Consider the following 13,233-nt stretch of genomic DNA (forward strand, 5'->3'; position numbering starts at 1 on the left):
TATTCTTGAGTATTATTATTTTTTAAGGATGTCTAAATATGATATCTGACCTTTAATCCTTTGATCAGTGCAGGAGTTGTGCTTACAACATTGCTGGCATTCTACATCAAATATCTCCAAGCACATCTATATATGATATCTAACATCCACATAAAATTTTATTAAAATCTATTGAGTGGTTAAGAAACTATGTGGACAGAATGAATCCATTATGCTTTATTATGCTTTGGATGCACAGACAAATAGACAGGTGATTCTAATTAACCCCTTAAAGTTTTTGTGTAAGGTATCAATTTCACATTGCACACTTCCTTAGTAAAACAAATTTGATGCAGGAAACATATTTTGTACAAGAAAATACTATTACAATACTCATGCAATTCATTTTTATTTTATCAGATCCATAAAATGAATAGCAATTATAAGAAAGAACTCCTAGCAAAATGAAAGACCAAGACTCTGGAAAAGTGAAAAATGCAGATTATTGACTGAAAAACTCAGGAAATGGCTGACAGCCATTTGCTTATTTCCCTTTATTGTTAATTTAGAAATTAACCGAGTGAGTTTTACCAAAACTGACTGACCAAACTTCTGCCAGACATTATTACATTTGTATTAATCAAAGTACTGTTAGCACTGAAGGTTTTTGATCATTGTGAAAATAGCAGGCATACAGTCAATTTAAAGGATACTATGGTGTAAAATAAGACACTCCCAGAAGCCTGAATCACTCACCTGGTTAAATTGTTTGCCTTTCAAGGGCGATAACACTTTCAATCACTGCAGACTATTGTAGGCCTTATACATTTCAGCAAATTAATGTTTTCTTTTTTATCTATCAAAGTTTTCCAGATACTGGCTGCAAATTGTAAAAAAAAAAATGCCATTTTTCCACCTTGTAAGAACAATAGTCATCCAAAGGCTTTGATCCAATGCAGACCAAAGTTGGCCTTATAATAAAGATCATTTTGGCAATTGAAAGAATTTGGCTAAACCTGATGAGTTAGGAGATATTTAAGAAAACCTTCAACTGACCCCTATGTTCTTTTTTTAGCAACAGCAACCATGTTTCCATAGATAAAAAATACCCACATCAGATCTATGCAGAATACCTTAAGGAACATTCATACCAAGTTTGGTTCTAATTGGTTCAGTAGTTTCAGAGAAGATTTTTGAAAGAAATAACATTAAAAATAGGGAACAAAATTAAAGAGGGGAATGACTCCATGGTTTAAGAGAGTAGAACTAAAATCTGACCAGTGATCAATCTCATCATGCTGAATACTATTACTGGTGTCAGAAATTGGCTAAACTTGAGGGATTCAGGAGAGATATGTGAAAATTTCTGTCTGACCCCTTTGTTCTATTTTAAGTAACAGTGGCCATGTTTTTTTGTCAAATAAAAAATCTGCATCCCAGATCTATGCAGAACACCTTTAAGAGTAATCAAGGGAACCAAGGTTATTGCAGTAATCAAAAGAATGTAATCCAGGGACAAAGACCTGACATGGAAAACAGACATACACAACAAAGAACATAAAGTAACTAAAATCATACATACAAAGTAACAAAAGCAAATGAGCAACTCGGACTCCACTAAAAACTGGGAGCATGGACCAGGTGCACCTGTAGGGTAAGCGTCCTCTGCTTTCCTAGAAACACCCGCCGAGTTGCTCATAAAGTCGAGTCCGGGGTAGACAAAAGAGGAAAGGAAAACTATGACCCATTGAATATATGAGTTTTCATGGTGCAGATGGATACACCATAACGATCCACGAGTTCATGATGGCGACCATAAAACTTCTGTAGTGATGACTTCAATCTTGTAGCAACATAACCCTGTTCCAGAAGCCTATTTGTTTAGAGTTCTAGTGCGATAAAAAGTCTGCGTAGTTTCGGCAAGCTCTGGCATAACGTACGAGTTGTGATATGAACACTCCATACGCAGGTGCTGAAGGAACATTCATACCAAATTTGATTCTGATTGCTCTTATATTTTCAGAATAGAAGATTTTTGAAAGAAATAACATTACAAATAAGGAAAAAATGTTGAAAAAGGGCTTTTACACCAACATGGCTGAACATTTGACCAGAGATAGATCTCATCATGCTGAATACTTTTACTCGAGTCAGAATTTTAATGCCCCTGCAACAAACTGTCATGGGCATATTAATTTTCCCCTGTCCGTCCGTTCGGATTACACATGATCATGGTTTCTCCAGCTATCTATCCATAGTTTTTGAACTACATCTATAATATTTTACAGGATATTTCTACACACGATGAAGGTGTGCAGGGCCAAAAGATTTTGATTTTCGTGAAATATTACAAAAATTGGTGATAGTTGCACTTAGTCATTTTCATCAGAAATAGGGCTATATGGCTTGTCCGGCTATCTCATCGTACAGTTTTTGAACTACATCTTAAATATTTTACAGGATATTTCTACATATGATGAAAGTGTGCAGGCCAATGGATTTTGATTTTCATGAAATATTGTGGAAATTGGTGATAGTTACACTTAGTCATTTTACTCAGAAATATATGGATCATGGCATGTCCGGCTATCTCCTGTAGTTTTTGAACTACATCTAAAATATTTACCATATTTCTGCACATGATGGTGTGCAGGGTCAAAGGATTTTGATTTTTATGAAATATTACGGAAATTGGAGAGTTAGACTTAAGTCATTTTCATCAGAAATAGAGCTATATGGCTTGTCTGGTTATCTCCTGTTGTTTTTGAACTACACCTATTATTTTTTTGCAGGATTTTTCTACACATAATGTGTGCAAAGTCACAGGATCTTGATTTTCATGAAATATTATGGAACTGGGTGACAGTTGGACTTTTTTGTAATTTAAGTCAGAAATATATCCCATGCAACAAAGTTGGGGATTTGTTATTGGGGTATTAACATTTTTTATGTGTCCATCAGTCTTTCCATCAGTCCTCTTTTTCTCATTGCAACTAGTCTGACACTACCAAACAGAATTTCGTGACACTATATGGCCAGGATACAATATGTTGATATGCATATTATATAGGAAATTCTGATCCCCAAATTTTTCAAGTTATTGTACTGGTACAGTTTGTCACTGCAGTGCAAATCATTGGAAGAATTGAGCTGAACCAACAGACCATGGGTATGACAAGTTTTGGAAGGATTGAGCTGAACCAACAGGCAATTAGTATCACAAGTCTTGGAAGGATTTCTGATCTGCAAACCATGTCTTTATACAAAAATAAACATGTTCTTAATTTGGCAAATCTTGCAAGCAGGTGCATCATCAGTGTATTACAGACACATTTGACACGGGGGCTCCTGTGACAAACAGGGCTTCTGGTTTTTGTGACATTCTGCAAAATTTACCGTAAATTTCATTCATGTTTCAAGACCAAAAAAAGAAGTCTCTCAAATCTTCAACGAAGACATGATCCTAATTTCATTTGCAGCAATAATAAACATATGTAGTATTAAGTTGAATAATTTCCTGAAACATATTAACTGATTTTGACAGAGATATTGATTGTCATTTGATATAAAAGGAATTACATATGTTCTATATTGTTGTGAAGTGTTCAGACACAGTAAGGAAGTTCCTTTGATGAACATTGACATAAATTATATGGCTCAGTCTGTTCAGTAAAAAAAAGCTCTAAAATATATAGAGCAAATTGTTAGTGGAAACTGTTCATTCAATCTCTTATTTTTGCTAAAATTCTAGCTTTTATAAAATACAAAATGAAATGATATCTGCACAAACAAATATAAATACATATATATATATGTTTCTTAAGAAAAAAAAACAAACAAGTAAGTCCTCCTTTAGATAAAAATGAGAAAAAATAAACAATAAAATGTAAGAACAACTTTTTAATTACATTTGCATCTTGAAAACCTTAGGATTGCTCCGTAATTGCAACTTGAAATTAGCATCAAGTATCAATAATAGTTTATCAAATTGTTCAAAATATGAAGAATAAATGGACTATCAGTATGTTGGACAGATTACCCCCCAAAAAAAACATGTACTCAAGGTTCACACAATACTCATTTATTCGGCACTTTTAAAATCTGAGAAATGGAAGTAGCATTTTTCTCATTCCATAACTGGCAAAATATATCAGAGTGCATTAGGACTTATCTCCAAGTTAGTTTTTTTGTTTACAGCTTACATATGATTTTATCAAGTAACCTGTCTATACCAACATCAATTGGACTGCTAACCTGTCTAATTAAGGTATGTGTTTAGTTTACCTGACATAGAGGAACATAATAAGTTGTCTGGTTTAGACAGGCTTCCCTGTACAGGACCTGACATGTTTTCCAACAATTTGCATCTTTAAAGAAACAACGATTACAACATCTGCTATCAGAGGTGGAGTTAGACAATGAGTTTCCATGAAAAGTGGAAAACAATTAGACCAATTAAACATTAATTCATAGTTAATGTATTACATGTACTATCATAGTTAATGTATTACATGTACTATCATAGTTAATGTATTACTATCATAAATTAAAACAAATAACTGATCTGTTTTGTAAGTTATTGATAGATTTGTTCTAATAAATCTATGAGCACTAAATAATTTAAAGCACTAAAATGGCAATCTGCAAAGTTACAAAAAATGCACCTGCAAAATATTATAAAAATGACTTAAATGGCAGTTACTATGGCAACACACAATACATTGATGTCACTTAAACAATACATTGATGTCACTTAAACTATACATTTCTCAAACTGGCATAGTATTATTTAGTGAAAAAAAATACAATGAAATTCATTAAACCAGAACATTAATCTGATAGTGCATACATGTATGAACACACAATGGTAGAACACGAGCAGAGAATGTATTTCATTGTCTACAGGGGTATACGTAATTATCAGGTATGATTTTATGAGATCAGCAAAGCGGAAATTGGCAAAATTGGAAGTAAATATACAGTAAAAAAGAATCGTAACAGTATAATCAGGATTTGAAATAGCATAATTCTGTTAAAAAGAAAAAAAAAACATTCCTGAATTATGAACACAATGGTAACTGTAACAGAAAATGTATTTTGTTATCAATAATCTGTAGTTTTTTTCCTTTGATCTGGACAATTTCTCCACCTCTCTAACATGGCAAGATATTTGAAAATATCCATGAAAACATTGTAAGTGATTGCGATGTCATCAAATCATCTTAGAGTTTTGAATGAAAACTATATCAAACACCAACAGCATGTGTAGTTACACTCCTCAATTTTTTGCATGACAAAAGTAAAGCAAAATATAAATTTACAATTAAATGTATAAATATGCCAGAATTGGATAAACAGGATTATAGCTACTTTCCATTTCGTCTGAATATAGCTGAAATATTGCTGCTCGGACGTTAAACCCCAACAAACAAGATACTTACAATATCATGTGGAATATCTCGACTCATGTTCATTATAATATTATTTGTATCAAAATTGAAACTATTTTATGTATCTACCTACAAATCTTGTACACCTGTAAGGACCACTGCAACAGGTTATACATGAAAAACAAGAAATCTATTAATCAATGCCCACTTAAATACCCCTGTACCAAAATTTTAGAATATGGTCAAAATCTAAATTTTGTCCTCAAACACAGTTGTATTCCTCCAAACTAGGAAACAAATCCTATGTTGTGGCATTTTCATAGAAAGCTTGTGTCAAAATTTCAAGTAGCTGTGACAAATACATGTAGTTGAAAATAATGAATGTACAATGGGGATATAAATACTGTTCAATACTTCTACCCCTGAAAGACTTATTCTCAGTTTCATCCTACCTACATAAGAGAATCATTTTCAAATAACAAATAATGATAACTGAAAAGTATATTTTTAACCTACATTAGTTAGGTACAAAGACTCTAAATTGTCTTTCCTTTATTCACTAAGATGACATATATGTATCCCTGAATCATTTTGAATGTGTTATCCTAATCAATCTGTAGTTATCATATTTCGCGGGGGTTCAGATGTTCATTCCTCTACTAAGAGTATGTTATAATGTCAAACAACATGAACTTGTCCCTGACCAATACATTTCTTTTTACTAGGCGGTTCATCAGGAGCACCAATTAACTTCTCCTCTGTGTAACCTGAAAAATAATTGACATAATCAGACAATAGTATATACCATGTTGTTTTATCAATACTCCTACAGTAATGTTTTTACAAGGAAAGTTTCATAAAAAATATAAAGTTCTCTATAAATGAAGATATTCAATGTTTAGTTGATTTATAATGTTAAGCAACATTGGGCAGTAATATCTGTCCTGTATGACTACCTATTTTAAGAAGTACCAATAAAGCAAATAATATACCCTTTCCTTCAGTATTGTTACTTGTACCAGGATTTTTGAGTGGACATATAAAGTATAAATTTACCCATTACTTTCCTGGTCTCTTCAGCTTCTTTCTTAATTTCAGCAACAGCTCGTTCATCATCTTGCTACAGTAGAAAACACATCTATAGGGGTTTATAGAAGAAATTATCATATAAAACCAATGTACTGTGTCAAAATTAAGTAACCAAATTTAAGAGGAAATACTTGTAATATAAAACTTAAAATTCAATTTTGTAGTAGAAATCATAATTGCATGTGAAACTCTATATGTTCTATATGTTCTATATGTTCATTAAAGAGACAACCAATAAACTTCCAATTTAAAATTTTTAAATTCAATCCCTGTAAAATAGTACATCAGTGTTAGAAACTGAATTTTTGTCATCAAAGACCCATCATAGGCAGCACTGTAAATTTTAAAGCAATTGAGCCAATTTCATCACAGACCTGCTTGATTTTACATAGACTCGGTTTGTAGGTCTACTGCTAATTTCTTTCATTGTACATTGTATAAATTTTCCTTATTCACAAAAGCAATTGGTAGATATTTGTTATCAACTAAAATAAAAGAATGAATAAAGAATATTATTGTAATCGTTTACCTCAGGGTTGGTCCATAAAGAGCAAGCGCTACACTCAGTACATGCCTTTCCTTTGTTAGGATCACGGAAATGTCGACAAAAATGGTCATAATCAATCTGCAAAGGTCAAAGGTTCAAAAAAAGTTATTAAAATGTAATGAATAATGGGATTATAATGTATATCTATCTCTCCTCAGCAGATTTTTGACAAACTTGCTCTCCTCAATATATACATTTTTTTAATAGGCTTAGATCTTTTATAGTATTAACTGTCTATATTGCAACAATATATTAATCACCTTATCATAATGTGACTATCTCTATTGTAACAATACAGTAATCATTTAATCATAACGTAACTGTCTCTATTGTAACAATATAGTAATCGCATAATCATCATGTTACTGTCTCTATTGTAACAATACAGTAATCACCTTATCATAATGTATCTATTGTAACAATATAGTAATCACCTAATCATCATGTGACTATCTCTATTGTAACTATACAGTAATCACCTAAACATAACATACTGTCTCTATTGTAACAATACAGTAATCATTTAATCATAACGTAACTGTCCCTATTGTAACAATATAGTAATCACACAATCATCATGTTACTGTCTCTATTGTAACAATACAGTAATCACCTTATCATAATGTTACTTCTTTCTTGTAACAATATAGTAATCATCCTATCATCATGAATGATTCTTTATGTAAATAGGGATGTTTATCCTACTTATCCTGATAAATTCTATATATACATACATTAGGTATCCTACAAATATAACACATCTTGGCTCCACATCGACATGTCATTTTATTACAGCCATCTGACTTGGTGAACTTGGCTTTACACTTATGACATGTTCTAATCTTAGCTGCTGTCATCTTCTCCTCACTGAAACATGCAAGTCTAAAATCAGCTTTATGAAATTTGGCTGAACACTAGCTTAATGGGCTGTTTATGAATTTGTAAATAGAAACTTGGGTGTCATAGTCAGCCTTTCAGTCTTTCAAACATGCACTTACTAGTAGATGCATAAAACTATTTTTCCTTAATTTTACATATCAACACAATGTTGTTTGTCTGGAATACTGAGAGAACTTACAATTGTAACCTGAGTTTGACTTCATCTTTTTTTTCAATTTCATCACATCTTTTACCAAAGTGTTCTTTCCATTCTTCTTGGCAGTATCTACAGGTCTCCTGTCAACAGAATATATAGCAATCATCTACAGGTCTCCTGTCAACAAAATATATAGCAATCATCTACAGGTCTCTTGTCAACAGAATATATAGCGACCATCTACAGGTCTCTTGTCAACAGAATATATAGCGACCATCTACAGGTCTCCTGTCAACAGAATATATAGCAATCATCTAAAGGTCTCCTGTCAACAGAATATATAGCAATCATCTAAAGGTCTCCTGTCAACAGAATATATAGCAACCATCTACAGGTCTCCTGTCAACAGAATATATAGCAACCATCTACAGGTCTCCTGTCAACAGAATATATAGCAATCATCTACAGGTCTCCTGTCAACAGAATATATAGCAATCATCTACAGGTCTCCTGTCAACAGAATATATAGCAATCATCTACAGGTCTCCTGTCAACAAAATATATAGCAATCATCTAAAGGTCTCTTGTCAACAGAATATATAGTGACCATCTACAGGTCTCCTGTCAACAGAATATATAGCAATCATCTACAGGTCTCCTGTCAACAGAATACATAGCAATCATCTACAGGTCTCTTGTCAACAGAATATATAGCGACCATCTACAGGTCTCCTGTCAACAGAATATATAGCAATCATCTAAAGGTCTCCTGTCAACAGAATATATAGCAATCATCTACAGGTCTTCTGTCAACAGAATATATAGCAATCATCTAAAGGTCTCTTGTCAACAGAATATATAGCGACCATCTACAGGTCTCTTGTCAACAGAATATATAGCAATCATCTACAGGTCTCCCATCAACAGAATATATAGCAATCATCTACAGGTCTCCTGTCAACAGAATATATAGCGACCATCTACAGGTCTCTTGTCAACAGAATATATAGCGACCATCTACAGGTCTCTTGTCAACAGAATATATAGCGATCATCTACAGGTCTCCTGTCAACAGAATATATAGCAATCATCTACAGGTCTCCTGTCAACAGAATATATAGCAACCATCTACAGGTCTCCTGTCAACAGAATATATAGCAATCATCTACAGGTCTCCTGTCAACAAAATATATAGCGATCATCTACAGGTCTCTTGTCAACAGAATATATAGCGACCATCTACAGGTCTCTTGTCAACAGAATATATAGCGACCATCTACAGGTCTCCTGTCAACAGAATATATAGCAATCATCTAAAGGTCACCTGTCAACAGAATATATAGCAACCATCTACAGGTCTCCTGTCAACAGAATATATAGCAACCATCTACAGGTCTCCTGTCAACAGAATATATAGCAACCATCTACAGGTCTCCTGTCAACAGAATATATAGCAATCATCTACAGGTCTCTTGTCAACAGAATATATAGCAATCATCTACAGGTCTCCTGTCAACAGAATATATAGCAATCATCTACAGGTCTCCTGTCAACAGAATATATAGCAATCATCTACAGGTCTCCTGTCAACAGAATATATAGCAATCATCTACAGGTCTCCTGTCAACAAAATATATAGCAATCATCTACAGGTCTCCTGTCAACAAAATATATAGCAATCATCTAAAGGTCTCTTGTCAACAGAATATATAGTGACCATCTACAGGTCTCCTGTCAACAGAATATATAGCAATCATCTACAGGTCTCCCATCAACAGAATATATAGCAATCATCTACAGGTCTCTTGTCAACAGAATATATAGCGACCATCTACAGGTCTCCTGTCAACAGAATATATAGCAATCATCTAAAGGTCTCCTGTCAACAGAATATATAGCAATCATCTACAGGTCTCCTGTCAACAGAATATATAGCAATCATCTAAAGGTCTCTTGTCAACAGAATATATAGCGACCATCTACAGGTCTCCTGTCAACAGAATATATAGCAATCATCTACAGGTCTCCCATCAACAGAATATATAGCAATCATCTACAGGTCTCCTGTCAACAGAATATATAGCGACCATCTACAGGTCTCTTGTCAACAGAATATATAGCGACCATCTACAGGTCTCTTGTCAACAGAATATATAGCAATCATCTACAGGTCTCCTGTCAACAGAATATATAGCAATCATCTACAGGTCTCCTGTCAACAGAATATATAGCGACCATCTACAGGTCTCCTGTCAACAAAATATATAGCAATCATCTAAAGGTCTCTTGTCAACAGAATATATAGTGACCATCTACAGGTCTCCTGTCAACAGAATATATAGCAATCATCTACAGGTCTCCCATCAACAGAATATATAGCAATCATCTACAGGTCTCTTGTCAACAGAATATATAGCGACCATCTACAGGTCTCCTGTCAACAGAATATATAGCAATCATCTAAAGGTCTCCTGTCAACAGAATATATAGCAATCATCTACAGGTCTCCTGTCAACAGAATATATAGCAATCATCTAAAGGTCTCTTGTCAACAGAATATATAGCGACCATCTACAGGTCTCCTGTCAACAGAATATATAGCAATCATCTACAGGTCTCCCATCAACAGAATATATAGCAATCATCTACAGGTCTCCTGTCAACAGAATATATAGCGACCATCTACAGGTCTCCTGTCAACAGAATATATAGCGACCATCTACAGGTCTCTTGTCAACAGAATATATAGCGACCATCTACAGGTCTCTTGTCAACAGAATATATAGCAATCATCTACAGGTCTCCTGTCAACAGAATATATAGCAATCATCTACAGGTCTCCCGTCAACAGAATATATAGCGACCATCTACAGGTCTCTTGTCAACAGAATATATAGCGACCATCTACAGGTCTCCTGTCAACAGAATATATAGCAATCATCTACAGGTCTCTTGTCAATATCAGTTTCAATATATACAAATGATAAATTTAGACAGAAAATTATTATCCTTTATTAAAGTATATTAATAACATTATACATAACATTTCTTTATTATTTAAATTTATGTTTCAAATTGGCTACCCCAAATGTAAATACATATAATATTGCACCTTGTGGTTCAATTCAAAAGAAATCCAAACACTGAAAGTCAAGTTATTGTGAAAACAGTTGTTTCTGGCCCCTGCTGGGCCTTAATTTCTAAAGGTTAAAGTCATAACCACCATAAACATTCCCTGCCTTCCTTCTGTGGTATGGCACTTTATGGTACAATTTCATAAAGATCAAAATGGTAGTTCAGCCTTGAAAAAATATACAAATAATGGTTTACTGGACCAGGGAGTACCAAAATTTTCTATGAAAGACAAACTTTCAAGAAGTGGTGATCAATTATACCAAGTTTCATCACTTAAATGAATGGAAAGCTTCACCAAGCGCAGCATGATATGACTGCAGTAGTCGAAATCTGAACAGTTGGGGCAAGTGTTGACAAAATATTAGTAGGGTAATAACTCTAACAGGAAGTTGTCTGACAACTTTGATCTATTGCAGAGTTTTGTAGGCCTTATAATAAGAATCATCATGGCAATGGAAGTATTTGGCTAAAACTAAAGGATCAGCAGCCATGTTTAGTGATGGATAAAATATCCCCATATCAATTCTATGCAGAATACCATAAGGAAAATTCATATTAAGTTTGGTCCTAATTGGTTAAATAATGTCAGAGGAGAACAGTTTTGAAAAATTGTTAATGATGACTGATGACAATGATGGATGCAATTGATGGCAATAGCTCACATGGCCCTGGGCCAGGTTATCTAATAGGTTAATTTTTTTCAGGTGTGGCCCCTTCGACCACTTTTAACTACAAAACAATAAGAGATATCTAAAGTCTGATTGTAAAATGAGGGAAGGGATTTTTTATGAGGAATCCAATGAAAAAACAAAAAATTGAAATTAGACCAAAACTTAAAAAGTTGATTTTTTTTGGGTATGGCCACATTGACCCCTTACATTTTGAAAATCGTAAGATATCTGAAATATAATTGAAATATACAGGCAGGGATTTTTATGAAGAATCCAATAAAAAAAAAGAAGGAATTTTCAATCGGATCAAAAATAAAAAAAATTGAATTTTTTTGGCTTTGTTTAACTTTGACCGCTCTAACATGAAAAGAGTCCAAAACACATAAAATCTGCTTAAGATATTAAATCATGTAGAAAGGGCATGATTTTTTGAATGACAAACAGATGGTCAGTAAAGCTGATTACTATCAGGCTCACACCGACAATTCATGGGAGACCTAATTACACAAGATAAAAAAACTAGATCTTAGGACTAAATTTTAGCAGTGCAGCATGATATGACCACAGTGTTGGAATCTTCAACAGTCTGGGCAAGCGTGGACACAATATTAGTTTTTGACAAACTTAAGCATAGGAATTTACAATTCATTACATAACAACTGGTCTAGACACAACATAGCTAAGAATTTGATATTCAATTTAAAATTTTGGCAAACAGACCATAGATAAACTACAGGCTATAAAAAGCCTGAATCGCTCACCTTGTCAAAAGATTTTTTTAGCTTTCTAAAGCTGGACTCTTGACCTAACTGTACTATTTCACAAGTATCATTTAATAAATAGAGAGTATCTTAGTTGTCATAAATCAAATTTCTCATAGTCCTTTTTGACTCTTCAAGAACAATAACTCTCCAACATTGGTCCAAAGATCTTAATGATATTTCAGCATAGGTTGGTCTCGTCATGCTGATCAATTTCACCCTGTCAGACATAAGCTCAACCCATTTGTTTATTTAGTTATGAAGTTGTTTCCAAAAATCTTCAATTTGACCCACTGTGGCCTATTTTAGAAACATTGGCCATTGTTTTTGCCAGATTAAAAATCCCTACACAAAGATTGTTAAGAATATTGTAAGGTACATTCGTGCCAAGTTTGGTTACAATCCATCCAGTAGTTCAAGACGAGAAGATTTTTTAAGTTAGAAATACAAAAATTCTGGAAAAAATGCATTCAATACCCATAACTCATTCATCTGCCAAGGGATCTTTTCAGCATGGGTCAACCCAATCACGCTGAACAATTTTTCTCCCTACCAGATTTCAGCTAAACACAACTGTTTTTAAGTTGTTTGCATAATTCTGCAATTTGGCAACTATGGTCTATTT

At 33.6% G+C, this 13,233-nt stretch overlaps 1 protein-coding gene across 5 annotated transcripts in view; it reads right to left on the minus strand.

Annotated features, from left to right (window-relative positions):
• Positions 1 to 4,044: 4,044 nt before the first annotated feature.
• The window catches only part of LOC148618481 (uncharacterized), a 49,095-nt gene continuing 39,906 nt past the window's right edge, over positions 4,045 to 13,233 (minus strand). For 4 of the 5 annotated variants that reach the window (XM_088577459.1, XM_088577461.1, XM_088577457.1 and 1 more), the window contains exons 14-18: positions 8,084 to 8,181; positions 7,740 to 7,872; positions 6,988 to 7,083; positions 6,426 to 6,489; positions 4,045 to 6,136 (exon numbers count right to left, since the gene is read on the minus strand). In XM_088577459.1, coding sequence (XP_088433585.1) covers positions 6,048 to 6,136; positions 6,426 to 6,489; positions 6,988 to 7,083; positions 7,740 to 7,872; positions 8,084 to 8,181 — 480 coding nt within the window. In that variant the 3' untranslated portion in view covers positions 4,045 to 6,047. Of the gene's footprint in view, positions 6,137 to 6,425; positions 6,490 to 6,987; positions 7,084 to 7,739; positions 7,873 to 8,083; positions 8,182 to 13,233 lie in introns of those variants that run through there. The other variant, XR_015921387.1, reaches the window with a different exon arrangement.

This window comes from Perna viridis, chromosome 4, assembly GCF_037379345.1.
Source record: "Perna viridis isolate PV_CMFRI_1.1 ecotype Kerala chromosome 4, ASM3737934v1, whole genome shotgun sequence".
Classification (NCBI taxonomy): domain Eukaryota; kingdom Metazoa; phylum Mollusca; class Bivalvia; order Mytilida; family Mytilidae; genus Perna; species Perna viridis.